At 38.8% G+C, this 23,271-nt stretch overlaps 1 protein-coding gene across 1 annotated transcript in view; it reads left to right on the forward strand.

Annotated features, from left to right (window-relative positions):
• The first annotated feature begins 3,314 nt into the window (after positions 1-3,314).
• The window catches only part of LOC128659179 (tyrosinase-like), a 91,726-nt gene continuing 71,769 nt past the window's right edge, over positions 3,315-23,271 (forward strand). The window contains exon 1 of the mRNA XM_053712863.1: positions 3,315-4,115. Coding sequence (XP_053568838.1) covers positions 3,315-4,115 — 801 coding nt within the window. The remainder of the gene's footprint in view (positions 4,116-23,271) is intronic.

Raw genomic sequence — 23,271 nt, forward strand, 5'->3', positions numbered from 1 at the left:
GCTGATTTAATAGGGAAATTGATAGCTAGGCTAGTGTATTCAGTGTCCACTACAGTCCTGAAGGACTCTTCTGATAGCTACTGTAAGGACAGCACCCCAAAAAGCCCTTTTTAGGGCTAGAACATCAGTCTGTTTTTTTTTTTTTTTTTCCCTGTGTAATCTAATTGCAGTTGCCTGCCTGCCAGCGTGTGTGTCAGGCTCACAGCGTTTACTGTGCCCACTTGCCCAGTGCCATCACTCATATCTGGTGTAACAGTAGTGTACATTTAAAAAAAAAAAAACTTTTTTGACTGTGAAATAATAGCAGACAGCTGCCAGTACCCAAGATGGCCGCCAATAAGGCAGATGGGGAGGGTTAGAGAGCTGTCTTGGGGGGGATCAGGGAGGTTGGGGGCTAAGGGGGGATGCTACACCACAGCATATGTAAATATGCTTAAAACATTTTAAAAAAAAATTAAAAACCTTTTATTTTAGTACTGGCAGACTTTCTGCCAGTACTTAAGATGGCGGGGACAATTGTGGGGTGGGGGAGGGAAGGGAGCTGTTTGGGAGGGATCAGGGGGTCTGATGTGTCAGGTGGGAGGCTGATCTCTACACTAAAGCTAAAATTAACCCTGCAAGCTCCCTACAAACTACCTAATTAACCCCTTCACTGCTAGCCATAATACACGTGTGATGCGCAGCAGCATTTAGCGGCCTTCTAATTACCAGAAAGCAACGCCAATTTCTGAACAAAGGGGATCCCAGAGAAGCATTTACAACCATTTGTGCCATAATTGCACAAGCTGTTTGTAAATAATTTCAGTGAGAAACCTAAAATTGCAAAAAAAATAAGTTTTTTTAAAATTTGATCGCATTTGGCGGTGAAATGGTGGCATGAAATATACCAAAATGGGCCTAGATCAATACTTTGGGTTGTCTACTACACTACACTTAAGCTAAAATTAACTCTACAAGCTCCCTACATGCTCCCTAATTAACCCCTTCACTGCTGGGCATAAAACACGTGTGGTGCGCAGTGGCATTTAGCAGCCTTCTAATTACCAAAAAGCAACGCCAAAGCCATATAAGTCTGCTATTTCTGAACAAAGGGGATCCCAGAGAAGCATTTACAACCATTTATGCCATAATTGCATAAGTTGTTTGTAAATAATTTCTGTGAGAAACCTAGAGTTTGTGAAAAAGTGAACAATTTTTTTTTATTTGATCGCATTTGGTGGTGAAATGGTGGCATTAAATATACCAAAATGGGCCTAGATCAATACTTTGGGGTGTCTACTACACTACACTTAAGCTAAAATTAACTCTACAAGCTGCCTACATGCTCCCTAATTAACCCCTTCACTGCTGGGCATAAAACAAGTGTGGTGCACAGTGGCATTTAGCAGCCTTCTAATTACCAAAAAGCAACGCCAAAGCCATATAAGTCTGCTATAATGGCATGTCTGGCACACAGTGTTGGGGCAAGGGTCCATCTGACCACTGATACCTGGTCTGCAAAGCATGGTCAGGGCAGGTATATCACCTACACTGCGCACTGTGAAGCGGGCGTAACCCTTACACTACCTGATCGATACAACATCATACCTGATGTTTTAAAGCACGTTATTCCAAACAATTTAGCAATGTTAGGTGATTTATACCCTTTATGGATTAAAACCAGACTCTGCATCAACTATGTAATTTTCCATGGGAGTTTTGCCAGGGATCCCCCTCCAGCATGCCACAGTCCAGGTGTTAGTCCCCTTGAAACAACTTTTCCATCACTATTGTGGCCACAAAGAGTCCTTGTAGGTTTTAAAGTTCGCCTGCCTATTGAAGTCTATGGTGGTTCGCCCGGTTCGCCCGTTCGCGAACATTTGCGGAAGTTTTGCGGAAGTTTGCGTCCGCCATTCGCGAACCCAAATTTTTAGGTTTGCGACATCACTAGTCATTTTCTTTCTCTTTAGGTGCTAATGCTTAGGCGAATAGGGATTGTGTACATATTGGTGAATATAAACTCTTGTTTTTGGATCATTGTATAGAACATTTTTATAAGTCAGGAGTATTTTGGAATAGCTTTGTAAGCGCTCCCTTATTTATCCTTCTTTGGTTCCCTGTCTTTCCTTTCTCTATACGTAAAGGGTCATATACTAGAATAAGAGAAGCTTTTCCATTTTTGGCGCAGTTTTTATTTCACTCTTAGGGGCCTATCTATCAAGCTCCAAATGGAGCTTGATGCCCCGTGTTTCTGGCGAGCCTGCAGACTCGCCAGAAACAGCAGTTATGTAGCAGCGGTCTAAAGACCGCTGCTCCATAACCCTGACCGCCTGCTCTGATGAGGCGGACAGGAATCGCTGGAATTCAACCCGATCGAGTACGATCGGGTTGATTGACACCTCCCTGCTGTTGGCCAATTGGGCGCGAGTCTGCAGGGGGCGGCATTGCACCAGCAGCTCTTGTGAGCTGCTTGTGCAATGCTGAATACGGAGAGCGTATTGTTCTCCGTATTCAGCGAGGTCTTGTGGACCTGATCTGCACTGTCGGATCAGGTCTGTAAGACCTATGATACATAGGCCTCTATGTGTATTCTACTCTAGTGAAGACGTTCATTACCAAGCAAGGAATCATTGGGGAGGAGGGCCTTATAGGGAGGTGCAGGTGATGAAAGAATACTTAAAGGGCAGTGATATAGCTAAACATAATCCTTACACTTTGGGGCCTATTTATCACATGTCTGTCGGACATGATCCGACATTGCGGATCATGTCCAACAGACATTGCTGAATGCGGAGAGCAATACGCCGGCACTCCACATTCAGCATTGCACCAGCAGCTCTTGTAAACTGCTGGTGCAACGCCGCCCCCCGCTAGCAGGGGGTGTCAGTCAACCCGATCGTATTCAATCAGGTTAATTTCTGCCGATGTCTGTCCGCCTCCTCAAAGCAGGCGGACAGGTTATGGAGTAGCGGTCTTTAGACCGCTGCTTAATAACTGTTTTTTCTGGTGAGTTTGAAGGCTCACCAGAAACACGGGCCCTCAAGCTCCAAATGGAGCCCCTATACCATGTTCAGTATATGCAAGCATGATCTGGAAACCATTAAGGTAGGGACATGTATTTTTCAAGAAACAAAAATGTTTAAAATATTTTAAAATATCCTGATTTAGATGCAGTCATTTAGCAAAATTGGAAAAGTCCTAAAAAAAAATAGAAAACTTTTTTTTTCTCCATTTTTTAGGAAATATATATTTAAAGATGCTAACCAATAATTCTTGTGCAAGAAAGTTATTTTCATCTCTCCCATTTTCTTTCCCTCTCAAGGCTGGATACCGCAATGCTTGGCCTTTACATCATCCTCATATTCCACTTTAGTGTGGTATACAGCCAATTCCCCAGAGTCTGCACCACGCATACAAATTTAACAAAAATATGCTGCCCTAAATGGAAGGATGGAAGTCCATGTGGTTCCCGCTCAGGCCGGGGTGAATGTAATGATACAATGAGTCTACTATATGAAAGTTTAAACCAAACAGGCCAAGTCCTCCAGCGAAATGATGATCGTCTATTGTGGCCAATACACTATTATGACAGAGCCTGTCATTGCAATGGAAACTATGGTGGTTTTGACTGTGGTGACTGCAAATTTGGGTACTTTGGGTCGACATGTGATAGGAAAAGGCTTTTAATTCGGAAAGAAATCAGGGAATTTTCCCATTTGAAAAGAAAGAGATTCTTCAGTTATCTGTCTCTGGCTAAGATGACAACTAGCAAAGATTTTGTAGTTCTCAGCACTGGAGACCGGCATCACAGGGACACATATAACTTTGTAGATGCATCAGTTTACAATGTTTTTGCATGGATTCATTATTACTCTATGAAGCCTTTGTTGTTAAATAACTCGTTTCATCATGAAATAGGTTATGCCCACGAAGGTCCGGCATTTCCTGGCTGGCATCGTTTAGGACTTCTGTTCTTGGAGAGACAAATTCAGCTCATGACTGGAGATGAACATTTTTTTCTTCCATATTATGACTGGCGTGGTGAAAAAAAATGCTCAATCTGTACTGATGAATTTTTAGGTGATAATGATGTCCAGGGGAGAATTAGTCGATACTCTTATTTCTCTCATTGGAAGGTGAGTCATTTTATAGCTTCTTATTCTCTTTTTTTTTTCATCTACATTATTTGGGTATTTTGGTCTAGGAGGCTTCATTTCTTGTTGTAGAACTTTTTCTTATTAACCATTTTAAGACCATGGCCTAGATTAAGTTGGAGCGCTATTGATAGTGATGTGTGAGCTATCAACATCACTGGACTGCACCAGGATTATTCACAAATAGATATTACAAGTCCATGGTAAAGAAGAATGACCAGAAAATGTTTAGCATGGCCGACATCCCTTTAGCACACCCTATACTTTCAATGCATATTGCAGATGTGCTAAATATTGCTCATATTAAAAGTTAAAAGTGAGAAAAAGTCAGTGTGATTTGAGATCTGAAGTAAAATGTTAGGATTAGAATAAACGTTTATGAAAACACATGTAAAACATAAAAATAAATGATTACACTTATGTGTGTGTATACAATATATATATATATATATATATATATATCCAAAAGATGCACTCTTTGTAAGGAGAGTTATAAATGCCAAGGTTCTATATAAAGAATCCAGATATCATAGCAGAGATAAACACTGGACTTCAGAATAAAAATTCACATTTATTATATGGAAAAGTCAAAGGATATATCCTTATGGAGGTGCGCACAGATAATGGCCGGAACACGATTCAAGGAACCAGTCTCAAAGAGGGCAAAGTACCGGGAGCAGCCAGCAACCAGCAACCGGAACTAACGGCAGCACTCTTATGAAGAAATGAAGGCAAAAATCTGTAGGAGCAGAGAACAGAGAGGCGCCTTATGGGACAGTATCGTGGTAACACAGTGAGTACAGGATAGGACATACAGCACACACAGACGGAAGGGTACTCACAAAAATGATGGCATAAACGTATGCCAGACTAGACAGGACGGAACCTTAGTCGTCCGCCAGACGGTCCAATGGGAGAATAGCTCCGGCACTCCAATGGTCCAATCCGCAGCAGCGGGAGGTCACAGCGTCAGAGGCCTGATGAAACGACCGGAAGGTCGAGAAACGCGTTGCTGTTTCTACTACTTACTATTTACCAGTATTATAAACAGTTTTTAGTAAATTTTAAATAAACTGCTTTTACGATACCCCCGCTCTTTGTATATCATCATTCGATCATTTGGTTGGTTCGGTATCCTGCCACTCACACTAAGGGCTCTGAGCCAGTAATCTTATCACAGACGCTGTGGGCCTCTGATGCTGTGACCTCCCGCTGCTGCAGATTGGACCATTGGAGTGCCGGAGCTATTCTCCCATTGGACCGTCTGGCGGACGACTAAGGTTCCGTCCTGTCTAGTCTGGCATACGTTTATGCCATCATTTTTGTGAGTACCCTGCCATCTGTGTGTGCTGTATGTCCTATCCTGTACATTTATTATATCAAAGTTAAAAACAGAGCATAACGTTTCGGAACCACATAGGTCCCTTTGCCAAGTTCACAAATATCCCAGACAATCTTACCTAAAAAACACCCCTTGTATCCTAAGTGCAAACAGCTAATAATCCTATGCATCTGGGTAGCTACAGCACCAACCACTGTAGCTACCCAAGAGCAAAAGAGATTTTGGTATAAACCACCCCTCTGGGATTGCGCTACGTATTTACTATTGAGTATTGAATAATTCTATTTAGTATTGAGTATTTCAATCTAATGTAGTGTAATAGTTTTTAATAGTTTGATGTAATATTGTATGGTAATTATAAAATGGTAATTGTAGTTACAAAAGTTTCTTATCCAACAAATTATACAAAAGACCGTATCTCTGCAGCTGGGCCAAGTATGGAAGAAATATCCCAGAAATTCTTTCAAAAAAGGAGATGAGCAAAAAAGAAGGGGATGACCTAAGCGCACAAGACTAATTATTGGCGACACATAAAAAATTAATTAGTTAATTAAATGAACATATTAAGTTCACATATTCAATTCATATATAAAAAATGCAGACAATATATACCCCTACAATAAGCAGGTTAACTATATATATATATAAAAAGAGGAAGTCTCTAAATAACAGTGAAATGTGACAGGTAGCAAAACCGATAAAAATGTTAAAAAAACGATAAAAAGCAATACAGGATAATAAAAAGCAATAGACAAGGACAATAATATTAATAATAAATAATAGATAATAATAATAGTAAAATACAGGTCTGTAATATGAACAGAGTCTGTAAAGTACACAGCGGTGTTATTGCAGATCATACAGATGGATATGACTATACAGGTCTGTAATATGAACAGAGTCTGTAAAGTACACAGCGGTGTTATTGTAGATCATACAGATGGATATGACTATACAGGTCTGTAATATGAACAGAGTCTGTAAAGTACACAGCGGTGTTATTGCAGATCATACAGATGGATATGACTATACAGGTCTGTAATATGAACGGTGTCTGTAAAGTACACAGCGGTGTTATTGCAGATCATACAGATGGATATGACTATACAGGTCTGTAATATGAACAGTGTCTGTAAAGTACACAGCGGTGTTATTGCAGATCATACAGATGGATATGACTATACAGGTCTGTAATATGAATAGACTCTGTAAAGTACACAGCGGTGTTATTGCAGATCATACAGATGGATATGACTATACAGGTCTGTAATATGAACAGACTCTGTAAAGTACACAGCGGTGTTATTGCAGATCATACAGATGGATATGACTATGCAGGTCTGTAATATGAACAGAGTCTGTAAAGTACACAGCGGTGTTATTGCAGATCATACAGATGGATATGACAATACAGGTCTGTAATATGAACAGAGTCTGTAAAGTACACAGCTGTGTTATTGCAGATCATACAGATGGATATGACTATACAGGTCTGTAATATGAACAGAGTCTGTAAAGTACACAGCGGTGTTATTGCAGATCATACAGATGGATATGACTATACAGGTCTGTAATATGAACAGAGTCTGTAAAGTACACAGCAGTGTTATTGCAGATCATACAGATGGATATGACTATACAGGTCTGTAATATGAACAGAGTCTGTAAAGTACACAGCAGTGTTATTGCAGATCATACAGATGGATATGACTATACAGGTCTGTAATATGAACAGAGTCTGTAAAGTACACAGCAGTGTTATTGCAGATCATACAGATGGATATGACTATACAGGTCTGTAATATGAACAGAGTCTGTAAAGTACACAGCGGTGTTATTGCAGATCATACAGATGGATATGACTATACAGGTCTGTAATATGAACAGAGTCTGTAAAGTACACAGCAGTGTTATTGCAGATCATACAGATGGATATGACTATACAGGTCTGTAATATGAACAGAGTCTGTAAAGTACACAGCAGTGTTATTGCAGATCATACAGATGGATATGACTATACAGGTCTGTAATATGAACAGAGTCTGTAAAGTACACAGCAGTGTTATTGCAGATCATACAGATGGATATGACTATACAGGTCTGTAATATGAACAGAGTCTGTAAAGTACACAGCAGTGTTATTGCAGACCATACAGATGGATATGACTATACAGGTCTGTAATATGAACAGAGTCTGTAAAGTACACAGCAGTGTTATTGCAGATCATACAGATGGATATGACTATACAGGTCTGTAATATGAACGGTGTCTGTAAAGTACACAGCGGTGTTATTGCAGATCATACAGATGGATATGACTATACAGGTCTGTAATATGAACAGAGTCTGTAAAGTACACAGCGGTGTTATTGCAGATCATACAGATGGATATGACTATGCAGGTCTGTAATATGAACAGTGTCTGTAAAGTACACAGCGGTGTTATTGCAGATCATACAGATGGATATGACTATACAGGTCTGTAATATGAACAGAGTCTGTAAAGTACACAGCAGTGTTATTGCAGATCATACAGATGGATATGACTATACAGGTCTGTAATATGAACAGAGTCTGTAAAGTACACAGCGGTGTTATTGCAGATCATACAGATGGATATGACTATACAGGTCTGTAATATGAACAGAGTCTGTAAAGTACACAGCTGTGTTATTGCAGATCATACAGATGGATATGACTATACAGGTCTGTAATATGAACAGAGTCTGTAAAGTACACAGCTGTGTTATTGCAGATCATACAGATGGATATGACTATACAGGTCTGTAATATGAACAGAGTCTGTAAAGTACACAGCTGTGTTATTGCAGATCATACAGATGGATATGACTATACAGGTCTGTAATATGAACAGAGTCTGTAAAGTACACAGCTGTGTTATTGCAGATCATACAGATGGATATGACTATACAGGTCTGTAATATGAACAGAGTCTGTAAAGTACACAGCGGTGTTATTGCAGATCATACAGATGGATATGACTATACAGGTCTGTAATATGAACAGAGTCTGTAAAGTACACAGCGGTGTTATTGCAGACCATACAGATGGATATGACTATACAGGTCTGTAATATGAACAGAGTCTGTAAAGTACACAGCGGTGTTATTGCAGATCATACAGATGGATATGACTATACAGGTCTGTAATATGAACGGTGTCTGTAAAGTACACAGCGGTGTTATTGCAGATCATACAGATGGATATGACTATACAGGTCTGTAATATGAACAGAGTCTGTAAAGTACACAGCGGTGTTATTGCAGATCATACAGATGGATATGACTATACAGGTCTGTAATATGAACAGAGTCTGTAAAGTACACAGCAGTGTTATTGCAGATCATACAGATGGATATGACTATACAGGTCTGTAATATGAACAGAGTCTGTAAAGTACACAGCGGTGTTATTGCAGATCATACAGATGGATATGACTATACAGGTCTGTAATATGAACAGAGTCTGTAAAGTACACAGCAGTGTTATTGCAGATCATACAGATGGATATGACTATGCAGGTCTGTAATATGAACAGAGTCTGTAAAGTACACAGCGGTGTTATTGCAGATCATACAGATGGATATGACAATACAGGTCTGTAATATGAACAGAGTCTGTAAAGTACACAGCTGTGTTATTGCAGATCATACAGATGGATATGACTATACAGGTCTGTAATATGAACAGGTGTCTGTAAGTACACAGCGGTGTTATTGCAGATCATACAGATGGTTATGACTATACAGGTCCTGTAATATGAACAGAGTCTGTAAAGTACACAGCGGTGTTATTGCAGATCATACAGATGGATATGACTATACAGGTCTGTAATATGAACAGAGTCTGTAAAGTACACAGCGTGTTATTGCAGATCATACAGATGGATATGACTATACAGGTCTGTAATATGAACGGTGTCTTGTAAAGTACACAGCGGTGTTATTGCAGATCATACAGATGGATATGACTATACAGGTCTGTAATATGAACAGAGTCTGTAAAGTACACAGCGGTGTTATTGCAGATCATACAGATGGATATGGACTATACAGGTCTGTAATATGAACAGAGTCTGTAAAGTACACAGCGGTGTTATTGCAGATCATACAGATGGGATATGACTATACAGGTCTGTAATATGACAGATGTCTGTAAAGTACACAGCAGTGTTATTGCAGATCATACAGATGGATATGACTATACAGGTCTGTAATATGAACAGAGTCTGTAAAGTACACAGCGTGTTATTGCAGATCATACAGATGGATATGACTATACAGGTCTGTAATATGAACAGGAGTCTGTAAAGTACACAGCTGTGTTATTGCAGATCATACAGATGGATATGACTATACAGGTCTGTAATATGAACAGAGTCTGTAAAGTACACAGCGGTGTTATTGCAGATCATACAGATGGATATGACTATACAGGTCTGTAATATGAACGGTGTCTGTAAAGTACACAGCGGTGTTATTGCAGATCATACAGATGGATATGACTATACAGGTCTGTAATATGAACAGAGTCTGTAAAGTACACAGCGGTGTTATTGCAGATCATACAGATGGATATGACTATACAGGTCTGTAATATGAACGGTGTCTGTAAAGTACACAGCGGTGTTATTGCAGATCATACAGATGGATATGACTATACAGGTCTGTAATATGAACAGAGTCTGTTAAAGTACACAGCGGTGTTATTGCAGATCATACAGATGGATATGACTATACAGGTCTGTAATATGAATCGGTGTCTGTATAGTACACAGCGGTGTTTTTGCAGATCATACAGATGGATATGACTATACAGGTCTGTAATATGAACAGAGTCTGTAAAGTACACAGCGGTGTTATTGCAGATCATACAGATGGATATGACTATACAGGTCTGTAATATGAACAGAGTCTGTAAAGTACACAGCGGTGTTATTGCAGATCATACAGATGGATATGACTATACAGGTCTGTAATATGAACAGAGTCTGTAAAGTACACAGCTGTGTTATTGCAGATCATACAGATGGATATGACTATACAGGTCTGTAATATGAACAGAGTCTGTAAAGTACACAGCGGTGTTATTGCAGGATCATACAGATGGATATGACTATACAGGTCTGTAATATGAACAGAGTCTGTAAAGTACACAGCGGTGTTATTGCAGATCATACAGATGGATATGACTATACAGGTCTGTAATATGAACAGAGTCTGTAAAGTACACAGCGGTGTTATTGCAGATCATACAGATGGATATGACTATACAGGTCTGTAATATGAACAGAGTCTGTAAAGTACACAGCTGTGTTATTGCAGATCATACAGATGGATATGACTATACAGGTCTGTAATATGAACGGTGTCTGTAAAGTACACAGCAGTGTTATTGCAGACCATACAGATGGATATGACTATACAGGTCTGTAATATGAACAGAGTCTGTAAAGTACACAGCGGTGTTATTGCAGATCATACAGATGGATATGACTATACAGGTCTGTAATATGAACAGAGTCTGTAAAGTACACAGCGGTGTTATTGCAGATCATACAGATGGATATGACTATACAGGTCTGTAATATGAACGGTGTCTGTAAAGTACACAGCGGTGTTATTGCAGATCATACAGATGGATATGACTATACAGGTCTGTAATATGAACAGAGTCTGTAAAGTACACAGCGGTGTTATTGCAGATCATACAGATGGATATGACTATACAGGTCTGTAATATGAACAGAGTCTGTAAAGTACACAGCGGTGTTATTGCAGATCATACAGATGGATATGACTATACAGGTCTGTAATATGAACAGAGTCTGTAAAGTACAACAGCGTGTTTATTGCAGATCATACAGATGGATATGACTATACAGGTCTGTAATATGAACAGAGTCTGGTAAAGTACACAGCGGTGTTATTGCAGATCATACAGATGGATATGACTATACATGGTCTGTAATATGACAGAGTCTGTAAAGTACACAGCTGGTGTTTATTGCAGATCATACAGATGGATATGACTATACAGGTTCTGTATATGACCAGGAGTCCTGTAAAGTACATCAGCGGTGTTATTGCAGATCATACAGATGGATATGACTATACAGGTCTGTAATATGAACAGATGTCTGGTAAAGTACACAGCGGTGTATTGCATATCATACAGGATGGGATATGACTATACAGGTCTGTAATATGAACAGAGTCTGTAAAGTACAAAGCAGGGTGTTATTGGCAGATCATACAGATGGGGATATGGACTATACACGGACTGTAATATGAACAGAGTCTGTAAATGTACACAGCAGTGTTATAGCTGATCATACAGATGGATATGACTATACAGGTCCTGTAATATGAACTGAGTGGCCTGTAAAGTACACAGCAGGTGTTATTGCGATACATACAGGATGGATTATGACAGATACAGGTCTGTAATATGAACGGTATGTCTGTAAAAGTACACAAGCGGTAGTTATTGCGAGATCATACAGATGGATATGACTATACAGGTCTGTAATATGAACAGAGTCTGTAAAGTACACAGCGGTGTTATTGCAGATCATACAGATGGATATGACTATACAGGTCTGTAATATGAACGGTGTCTGTAAAGTACACAGCAGTGTTATTGCAGATCATACAGATGGATATGACTATACAGGTCTGTAATATGAACAGAGTCTGTAAAGTACACAGCGGTGTTATTGCAGATCATACAGGATGGATATGACTATACAGGTCTGTAATATGAACGGTGTCTGTAAAGTACACAGCGGTGTTATTGCAGATCATACAGATGGATATGACTATACAGGTCTGTAATATGAACAGAGTCTGTAAAGTACACAGCAGTGTTATTGCAGACCATACAGATGGATATGACTATACAGGTCTGTAATATGAACAGAGTCTGTAAAGTACACAGCTGTGTTATTGCAGATCATACAGATGGATATGACTATACAGGTCAGTAATATGAACGGTGTCTGTAAAGTACACAGCGGTGTTATTGCAGATCATACAGATGGATATGACTATACAGGTCTGTAATATGAACGGTGTCTGTAAAGTACACAGCGGTGTTATTGCAGATCATACAGATGGATATGACTATACAGGTCTGTAATATGAACAGAGTCTGTAAAGTACACAGCGGTGTTATTGCAGATCATACAGATGGATATGACTATACAGGTCTGTAATATGAACGGTGTCTGTAAAGTACACAGCGGTGTTATTGCAGATCATACAGATGGATATGACTATACAGGTCTGTAATATGAACAGAGTCTGTAAAGTACACAGCAGTGTTATTGCAGATCATACAGATGGATATGACTATACAGGTCTGTAATATGAACAGAGTCTGTAAAGTACACAGCGGTGTTATTGCAGATCATACAGATGGATATGACTATACAGGTCTGTAATATGAACAGAGTCTGTAAAGTACAAAGCGGTGTTATTGCAGATCATACAGATGGATATGACTATACAGGTCTGTAATATGAACAGAGTCTGTAAAGTACACAGCGGTGTTATTGCAGATCATACAGATGGATATGACTATACAGGTCTGTAATATGAAAGGTGTCTGTAAAGTACACAACTGTGTTATTGCAGATCATACAGATGGATATGACTATACAGGTCTGTAATATGAACAGAGTCTGTAAAGTACACAGCGGTGTTATTGCAGATCATACAGATGGAGATGACTATACAGGTCTGTAATATGAACAGAGTCTGTAAAGTACACAGCGGTGTTATTGCAGATCATACAGATGGATATGACTATACAGGTCTGTAATATGAACAGAGTCTGTAAAGTACACAGCAGTGTTATTGCAGATCATACAGATGGATATGACTATACAGGTCTGTAATATGAACAGAGTCTGTAAAGTACACAGCGGTGTTATTGCAGATCATACAGATGGATATGACTATACAGGTCTGTAATATGAACAGAGTCTGTAAAGTACACAGCAGTGTTATTGCAGATCATACAGATGGATATGACTATACAGGTCTGTAATATGAACGGTGTCTGTAAAGTACACAGAGGTGTTATTGCAGATCATACAGATGGATATGACTATACAGGTCTGTAATATGAACAGAGTCTGTAAAGTACACAGCGGTGTTATTGCAGATCATACAGATGGATATGACTATACAGGTCTGTAATATGAACGGTGTCTGTAAAGTACACAGCAGTGTTATTGCAGATCATACAGATGGATATGACTATACAGGTCTGTAATATGAACAGAGTCTGTAAAGTACACAGCGGTGTTATTGCAGATCATACAGATGGATATGACTATACAGGTCTGTAATATAGACAGAGGTCTGTAAAGTACACAGCGGTGTTATTGCAGATCATACAGATGGATATGACTATACAGGTCTGTAATATGAACAGAGTCTGTAAAGTACACAGCGGTGTTATTGCAGATCATACAGATGGATATGACTATACAGGTCTGTAATATGAACAGAGTCTGTAAAGTACACAGCGGTGTTATTGCAGATCATACAGATGGATATGACTATACAGGTCTGTAATATGAACGGAGTCTGTAAAGTACACAGCGGTGTTATTGCAGATCATACAGATGGATATGACTATACAGGTCTGTAATATGAACGGTGTCTGTAAAGTACACAGCGGTGTTATTGCAGATCATACAGATGGATATGACTATACAGGTCTGTAATATGAACAGAGTCCTGTAAAGTACACAGCGGTGTTATTGCAGATCATACAGATGGATATGACTATACAGGTCTGTAATATGAACGGTGTCTGTAAAGTACACAGCGGTGTTATTGCAGATCATACAGATGGATATGACTATACAGGTCTGTAATATGAACAGAGTCTGTAAAGTACACAGCAGTGTTATTGCAGATCATACAGATGGATATGACTATACAGGTCTGTAATATGAACAGAGTCTGTAAAGTACACAGCGGTGTTATTGCAGATCATACAGATGGATATGACTATACAGGTCTGTAATATGAACAGAGTCTGTAAAGTACACAACGGTGTTATTGCAGATCATACAGAAGGATATGACTATACAGGTCTGTAATATGAACAGAGTCTGTAAAGTACACAAGCGGTGTTATTGCAGATCATACAGATGGATATGACTATACAGGTCTGTAATATGAACAGAGTCTGTAAAGTACACAGCGGTGTTATTGCAGATCATACAGATGGATATGACTATACAGGTCTGTAATATGAACAGAGTCTGTAAAGTACACAGCGGTGTTATTGCAGATCATACAGATGGATATGACTATACAGGTCTGTAATATGAACAGAGTCTGTAAAGTACACAGCGGTGTTATTGCAGATCATACAGATGGATATGACTATACAGGTCTGTAATATGAACAGTGTCTGTAAAGTACACAGCGGTGTTATTGCAGATCATACAGAAGGATATGACTATACAGGTCTGTAATATGAACAGAGTCTGGTAAAGTACACAGCGGTGTTATTGCAGATCATACAGATGGATATGACTATACAGGTCTGTAATATGAACAGAGTCTGTAAAGTAACACAGCTGTGTTATTGCAGATCATACAGATGGATATGACTATACAGGTCTGTAATATGAACGGTGTGTCCTGTAAAGTACACAGCGGTGTTATTGCAGATCATACAGATGGATATGACTATACAGGTCTTTAATATGAACAGGAGTCTGTAAAGTACACAGCGGTGTTATTGCAGATCATACAGATGGATATGACTATACAGGTCTGTAATATGAACAGAGTCTGTAAAGTACACAGCGGTGTTATTGCAGATCATACAGATGGATATGACTATACAGGTCTGTAATATGAACAGAGTCTGTAAAGTACACAGCAGGTGTTATTGCAGATCATACAGATGGATATGACTATACAGGTCTGTAATATGAACAGAGTCTGTAAAGTACACAGCGGTGTTATTGCAGATCATACAGATGGATATGACTATACAGGTCTGTAATATGAACAGAGTCTGTAAAGTACACAGCGGTGTTATTGCAGATCATACAGATGGATATGACTATACAGGTCTGTAATATGAACAGAGTCTGTAAAGTACACAGCAGGTGTTATTGCAGATCATACAGATGGATATGACTATACAGGTCTGTAATATGAACAGAGTCTGTAAAGTACACAGCAGGTGTTATTGCAGATCATACAGATGGATATTGACTATACAGGTCTGTAATATGAACAGAGTCTGTAAAGTACACAGCGTGTTATTGCAGATCATACAGATGGATATGACTATACAGGTCTGTAATATGAACAGAGTCTGTAAAGTACACAGCGGTGTTATTGCAGATCATACAGATGGATATGACTATACAGGTCTGTAATATGAACAGAGTCTGTAAAGTACACAGCGGTGTTATTGCAGATCATACAGATGGATATGACTATACAGGTCTGTAATATGAACAGAGTCTGTAAAGTACACAGCGGTGTTATTGCAGATCATACAGATGGATATGACTATACAGGTCTGTAATATGAACAGAGTCTGTAAAGTACACAGCGTGTTATTGCAGATCATACAGATGGATATGACATACAGTCTGTAATATGAACAGAGTCTGTAAAGTACACAGCGTGTTATTGCAGATCATACAGATGGATATGACTATACGTCGTAGACGGTGTCTGTAAACACAGTGTTTATTTGCAGATCAACAAGGGGTCATAATAACGGTCTGTAAAGTACACAGCGGTGTTATTGCAGATACAATGGATCAGAATGGTCTGTAATATGACAGAGTCTGTAAAGTACACAGCGTGTTATTGAGATCATACAGATGGATTGACTATAAGGTGTAATAGACAGAGTCTGTAAAGTACACAGCGGTGATTTATTGCAGATCATAACAGATGGATAAGACTATCACAGTCTGTAATATGAACAGAGTCGTAAAAGTACACAGCAGTGTATTCAGACCATAAACAGATGGATATGACAATAACAGTCTGTAATATGAACAGAGTCTGGTAAAGTACACAGCAGTTGTTATTGCAGATCATACAGATGGATAAGACTATACAGGTCTGTAATATGAACAGAGTCTGTAAAGTACACAGCGGTGTTATTGCAGATCATACAGATGGATATGACTATACAGGTCTGTAATATGAACAGAGTCTGTAAAGTACACAGCGGTGTTATTGCAGATCATACAGATGGATATGACTATACAGTCTGTAATATGAACAGAGTCTGTAAAGTACACAGCGGTGTTATTGCAGATCATACAGATGGATATGACTATACAGGTCTGTAATATGAACAGAGTCTGTAAAGTACACAGCGGTGTTATTGCAGATCATACAGATGGATATGACTATACAGGTCTGTAATATGAACAGAGTCTGTAAAGTACACAGCGGTGTTATTGCAGATCATACAGATGGATATGACTATACAGGTCTGTAATATGAACAGAGTCTGTAAAGTACACAGCGGTGTTATTGCAGATCATACAGATGGATATGACTATACAGGTCTGTAATATGAACAGGTGTCTGTAAAGTACACAGCGGTGTTATTGCAGATCATACAGATGGATATGACTATACAGGTCTGTAATATGAACAGAGTCTGTAAAGTACACAGCAGGTGTTATTGCAGATCATACAGATGGATATGACTATACAGGTCTGTAATATGAACAGAGTCTGTAAAGTACACAGCGGTGTTATTGCAGATCATACAGATGGATATGACTATACAGGTCTGTAATATGAACAGAGTCTGTAAAGTACACAGCGGTGTTATTGCAGATCATACAGATGGATATGACTATACAGGTCTGTAATATGAACAGAGTCTGTAAAGTACACAGAGGTGTTATTGCAGATCATACAGATGGATATGACTATACAGGTCTGTAATATGAACAGAGTCTGTAAAGTACACAGCAGTGTTATTGCAGATCATACAGATGGATATGACTATACAGGTCTGTAATATGAACAGAGTCTGTAAAGTACACAGCTGTGTTATTGCAGATCATACAGATGGATATGACTATACAGGTCTGTAATATGAACAGAGTCTGTAAAGTACACAGCTGTGTTATTGCAGATCATACAGATGGATATGACTATACAGGTCTGTAATATGAACAGAGTCTGTAAAGTACACAGCGGTGTTATTGCAGATCATACAGATGGATATGACTATACAGGTCTGTAATATGAACAGAGTCTGTAAAGTACACAGCGGTGTTATTGCAGATCATACAGATGGATATGACTATACAGGTCTGTAATATGAACAGAGTCTGTAAAGTACACAGCGGTGTTATTGCAGATCATACAGATGGATATGACTATACAGGTCTGTAATATTAACAGAGTCAGTAAAGTAAACAGCTGTGTTATTGCAGATCATACAGATGGATATGACTATACAGGTCTGTAATATGAACGGTGTCTGTAAAGTACACAGCGGTGTTATTGCAGATCATACAGATGGATATGACTATACAGGTCTGTAATATGAACAGAGTCTGTAAAGTACACAGCGGTGTTATTGCAGATCATACAGATGGATATGACTATACAGGTCTGTAATATGAACAGAGTCTGTAAAGTACACAGCGGTGTTATTGCAGATCATACAGATGGATATGACTATACAGGTCTGGTAATATGAACAGTGTCTGTAAAGTACACAGCGGTGTTATTGCAGATCATACAGATGGATATGACTATACAGGTCTGTAATATGAACAGAGGTCTGTAAAGTACACAGCGGTGTTATTGCAGATCATACAGATGGATATGACTATACAGGTCTGTAATATGAACTGAGTCTGTAAAGTACACAGCGGTGTTATTGCAGATCATACAGATGGATATGACTATAAGGTCTGTAATATGAACAGAGTCTGTAAAGTACACAGCGGTGTTATTGCAGATCATACAGATGGATATGACTATAACAGGTCTGTAATATGAAACAGAGTCTGTAAAGTACACAGCGGTGTTATTGCAGATCATACAGATGGATATGACTATACAGGTCTGTAATATGAACAGTGTCTGTAAAGTACACAACTGTGTTATTGCAGATCATACAGATGGATATGACTATACAGGTCTGTAATATGAACAGAGTCTGTAAAGTACACAGCGGTGTTATTGCAGATCATACAGATGGAGATGACTATACAGGTCTGTAATATGAACAGAGTCTGTAAAGTACACAAGCGGTGTTATTGCAGATCATACAGATGGATATGACTATACAGGTCTGTAATATGAACAGAGTCCTGTAAAGTACACAGCAGTGTTATTGCAGATCATACAGATGGATATGACTATACAGGTCTGTAATATGAACAGAGTCTGTAAAGTACACAGCGGTGTTATTGCAGATCATACAGATGGATATGACTATACCAGGTCTGTAATATGAACAGAGTCTGTAAAGTACACAGCGGTGTTATTGCAGATACATACAGATGGATATGACTATACAGGTCTGTAATATGAACGGTGTCTGTAAAGTACACAGCGGTGTTATTGCAGATCATACAGATGGATATGTATATACAGGTCTGTAATATGAACAGAGTCTGTAAAGTACACAGCGGTGGTTATTGCAGATCATACAGATGGATATGACTATACAGGTCTGTAATATGAACAGAGTCTGTAAAGTACACAGCGGTGTTATTGCAGATCATACAGATGGATATGACTATACAGGTCTGTAATATGAACAGAGTCTGTAAAGTACACAGCAGTGTTATTGCAGATCATACAGATGGATATGACTATACAGGTCTGTAATATGAACAGAGTCTGTAAAGTACACAGCGGTGTTATTGCAGATCATACAGATGGATATGACAATTACAGGTCTGTAATATGAACGGTGTCTGTAAAGTACACAGCGGTGTTATTGCAGATCATACAGATGGATATGACTATACAGGTCTGTAATATGAACAGAGTCTGTAAAGTACACAGCGGTGTTATTGCAGATCATACAGATGGATATGACTATACAGGTCTGTAATATGAACGGTGTCTGTAAAGTACATAGCGGTGTTATTGCAGATCATACAGATGGATATGACTATACAGGTCTGTAATATGAACAGAGTCTGTAAAGTACAAAGCGGTGTTATTGCAGATCATACAGATGGATATGACTATACAGGTCTGTAATATGAACGGTGTCTGTAAAGTACACAGCGGTGTTATTGCAGATCATACAGATGGATATGACTATACAGGTCTGTAATATGAACAGAGTCTGTAAAGTACACAGAGGTGTTATTGCAGATCATACAGATGGATATGACTATACAGGTCTGTAATATGAACAGAGTCTGTAAAGTACACAGCAGTGTTATTGCAGATCATACAGATGGATATGACTATACAGGTCTGTAATATGAACAGAGTCTGTAAATTACACAGCGGTGTTATTGCAGATCATACAGATGGATATGACTATACAGGTCTGTAATATGAACAGAGTCTGTAAAGTACACAGCGGTGTTATTGCAGATCATACAGATGGATATGACTATACAGGTCTGTAATATGAACAGAGTCTGTAAAGTACACAGCGGTGTTATTGCAGATCATACAGATGGATATGACTATACAGGTCTGTAATATGAACAGAGTCTGTAAAGTACACAGCGGTGTTATTGCAGATCATACAGATGGATATGACTATACAGGTCTGTAATATGAACAGAGTCTGTAAAGTTACACAGCGGTGTTATTGCAGATCATACAGATGGATATGGACTATACAGGTCTGTAATATGAACAGAGTCTGTAAAGTACATAGCGGTGTTATTGCAGATCATACAGATGGATATGACTATACAGGTCTGTAATATGAACAGAGTCTGTAAAGTACACAGCGGCAGTGTTATTGCAGATCATACAGATGGATATGACTATACAGGTCTGTAATATGAACAGGTGTCTGTAAAGTACACAGCGGTGTTATTGCAGATCATACAGATGGATATGACTATACAGGTCTGTAATATGAACGGTGTCTGTAAAGTACACAGCGGTGTTATTGCAGATCATACAGATGGATATGACTATACAGTCTGTAAAGTACACAGCGGTGTTATTGCAGATCATACAGATGGATATGACTATACAGGTCTGTAATATGAACAGTGTCTGTAAAGTACACAGCGGTGTTATTGCAGATCATACAGATGGATATGACTATACAGGTCTGTAATATGAACAGAGTCTGTAAAGTACACAGCGGTGTTATTGCAGATCATACAGATGGATATGACTATACAGGTCTGTAATATGAACTGTGTCTGTAAAGTACACAGCGGTGTTATTGCAGATCATACAGATGGATATGACTATACAGGTCTGTAATATGAACAGAGTCTGTAAAGTACACAGCGGTGTTATTGCAGATCATACAGATGGATATGACTATACAGGTCTGTAATATGAACAGGTGTCTGTAAAGTACACAGCGGTGTTATTGCAGATCATACAGATGGATATGACTATACAGGTCTGTAATATGAACAGAGTCTGTAAAGTACACAGCGGTGTTATTGCAGATCATACAGATGGATATGACTATACAGGTCTGTAATATGAACAGAGTCTGTAAAGTACACAGCTGTGTTATTGCAGATCATACAGATGGATATGACTATACAGGTCTGTAATATGAACAGAGTCTGTAAAGTACACAGCGGTGTTATTGCAGATCATACAGATGGATATGACTATACAGGTCTGTAATATGAACAGAGTCTGTAAAGTACACAGCGGTGTTATTGCAGATCATACAGATGGATATGACTATACAGGTCTGTAATATGAACAGTGTCTGTAAAGTACACAGCGGTGTTATTGCAGATCATACAGATGGATATGACTATACAGGTCTGTAATATGAACAGAGTCTGTAAAGTACACAGCAGTGTTATTGCAGATCATACAGATGGATATGACTATACAGGTCTGTAATATGAACAGAGTCTGTAAAGTACACAGCGGGTTGTTATTGCAGATCATACAGATGGATATGACTATACAGGTCTGTAATATGAACAGAGTCTGTAAAGTACACAGCGGTGTTATTGCAGATCATACAGATGGATATGACTTTACAGGTCTGTAATATGAACAGAGTCTGTAAAGTACACAGCGGTGTATTGCAGATCATACAGATGGATATGACTATACAGGTCTGTAATATGAACAGAGTCTGTAAAGTACACAGCGGTGTTATTGCAGATCCTACAGATGGATATGACTATTACAGGTCTGTAATATGAACAGAGTCTGTAAAGTACACAGCCGGTGTTATTGCAGATCATACCAGATGGATATGACTATACAGGTCTGTAATATGAACAGAGTCTGTAAAGTACACAGCGGTGTTATTGCAGATGATCATACAGATGGATATGACTATACAGGTCCTGTAATATGAACGAGTCCTGTAAAGTACACAGCGGTGTTATTGCAGATCATACAGATGGATATGACTATACAGTCTGTAATATGAACAGAGTCTGTAAAGTACACAGCTGTGTTATTGCAGATCATACAGATGGATATGACTATACAGGTCTGTAATATGAACAGTGTCTGTAAAGTACACAGCGGTGTTATTGCAGATCATACAGATGGATATGACTATACAGGTCTGTAATATGAACAGAGTCTGTAAAGTACACAGCAGTGTTATTGCAGATCATACAGATGGATATGACTATACAGGTCTGTAATATGAACAGAGTCTGTAAAGTACACAGCAGGTGTTATTGCAGATCATACAGATGGATATGACTATAACAGGTCTGTAATATGAACAGAGTCTGTAAAGTACACAGCGGTGTTATTGCAGATCATACAGATGGATATGACTATACAGGTCTGTAATATGAACAGAGTCTGTAAAGTACACAGCGGTGTTATTGCAGATCATACAGATGGATATGACTATACAGGTCTGTAATATGAACAGTGTCTGTAAAGTACACAGCGGTGTTATTGCAGATCATACAGATGGATATGACTATACAGGTCTGTAATATGAACAGAGTCTGTAAAGTACACAGCGGTGTTATTGCAGATCATACAGATGGATATGACTATACAGGTCTGTAATATGAACAGAGTCTGTAAAGTACACAGCGGTGTTATTGCAGATCATACAGATGGATATGACTATACAGGTCTGTAATATGAACAGAGTCTGTAAAGTACACAGCGGTGTTATTGCAGATCATACAGATGGATATGACTATACAGGTCTGTAATATGAACAGAGTCTGTAAAGTACACAGCGGTGTTATTGCAGATCATACAGATGGATATGACTATACAGGTCTGTAATATGAACAGAGTCTGTAAAGTACACAGCGGTGTTATTGCAGATCATACAGATGGATATGACTATACAGGTCTGTAATATGAAAGGTGTCTGTAAAGTACACAACTGTGTTATTGCAGATCATACAGATGGATATGACTATACAGGTCTGTAATATGAACAGAGTCTGTAAAGTACACAGCGGTGTTATTGCAGATCATACAGATGGATATGACTATACAGGTCTGTAATATGAACAGAGTCTGTAAAGTACACAGCAGTGTTATTGCAGATCATACAGATGGATATGACTATACAGGTCTGTAATATGAACGGTGTCTGTAAAGTACACAG

Source organism: Bombina bombina, chromosome 5 (assembly GCF_027579735.1).
Source record: "Bombina bombina isolate aBomBom1 chromosome 5, aBomBom1.pri, whole genome shotgun sequence".
Classification (NCBI taxonomy): Eukaryota; Metazoa; Chordata; class Amphibia; order Anura; family Bombinatoridae; genus Bombina; species Bombina bombina.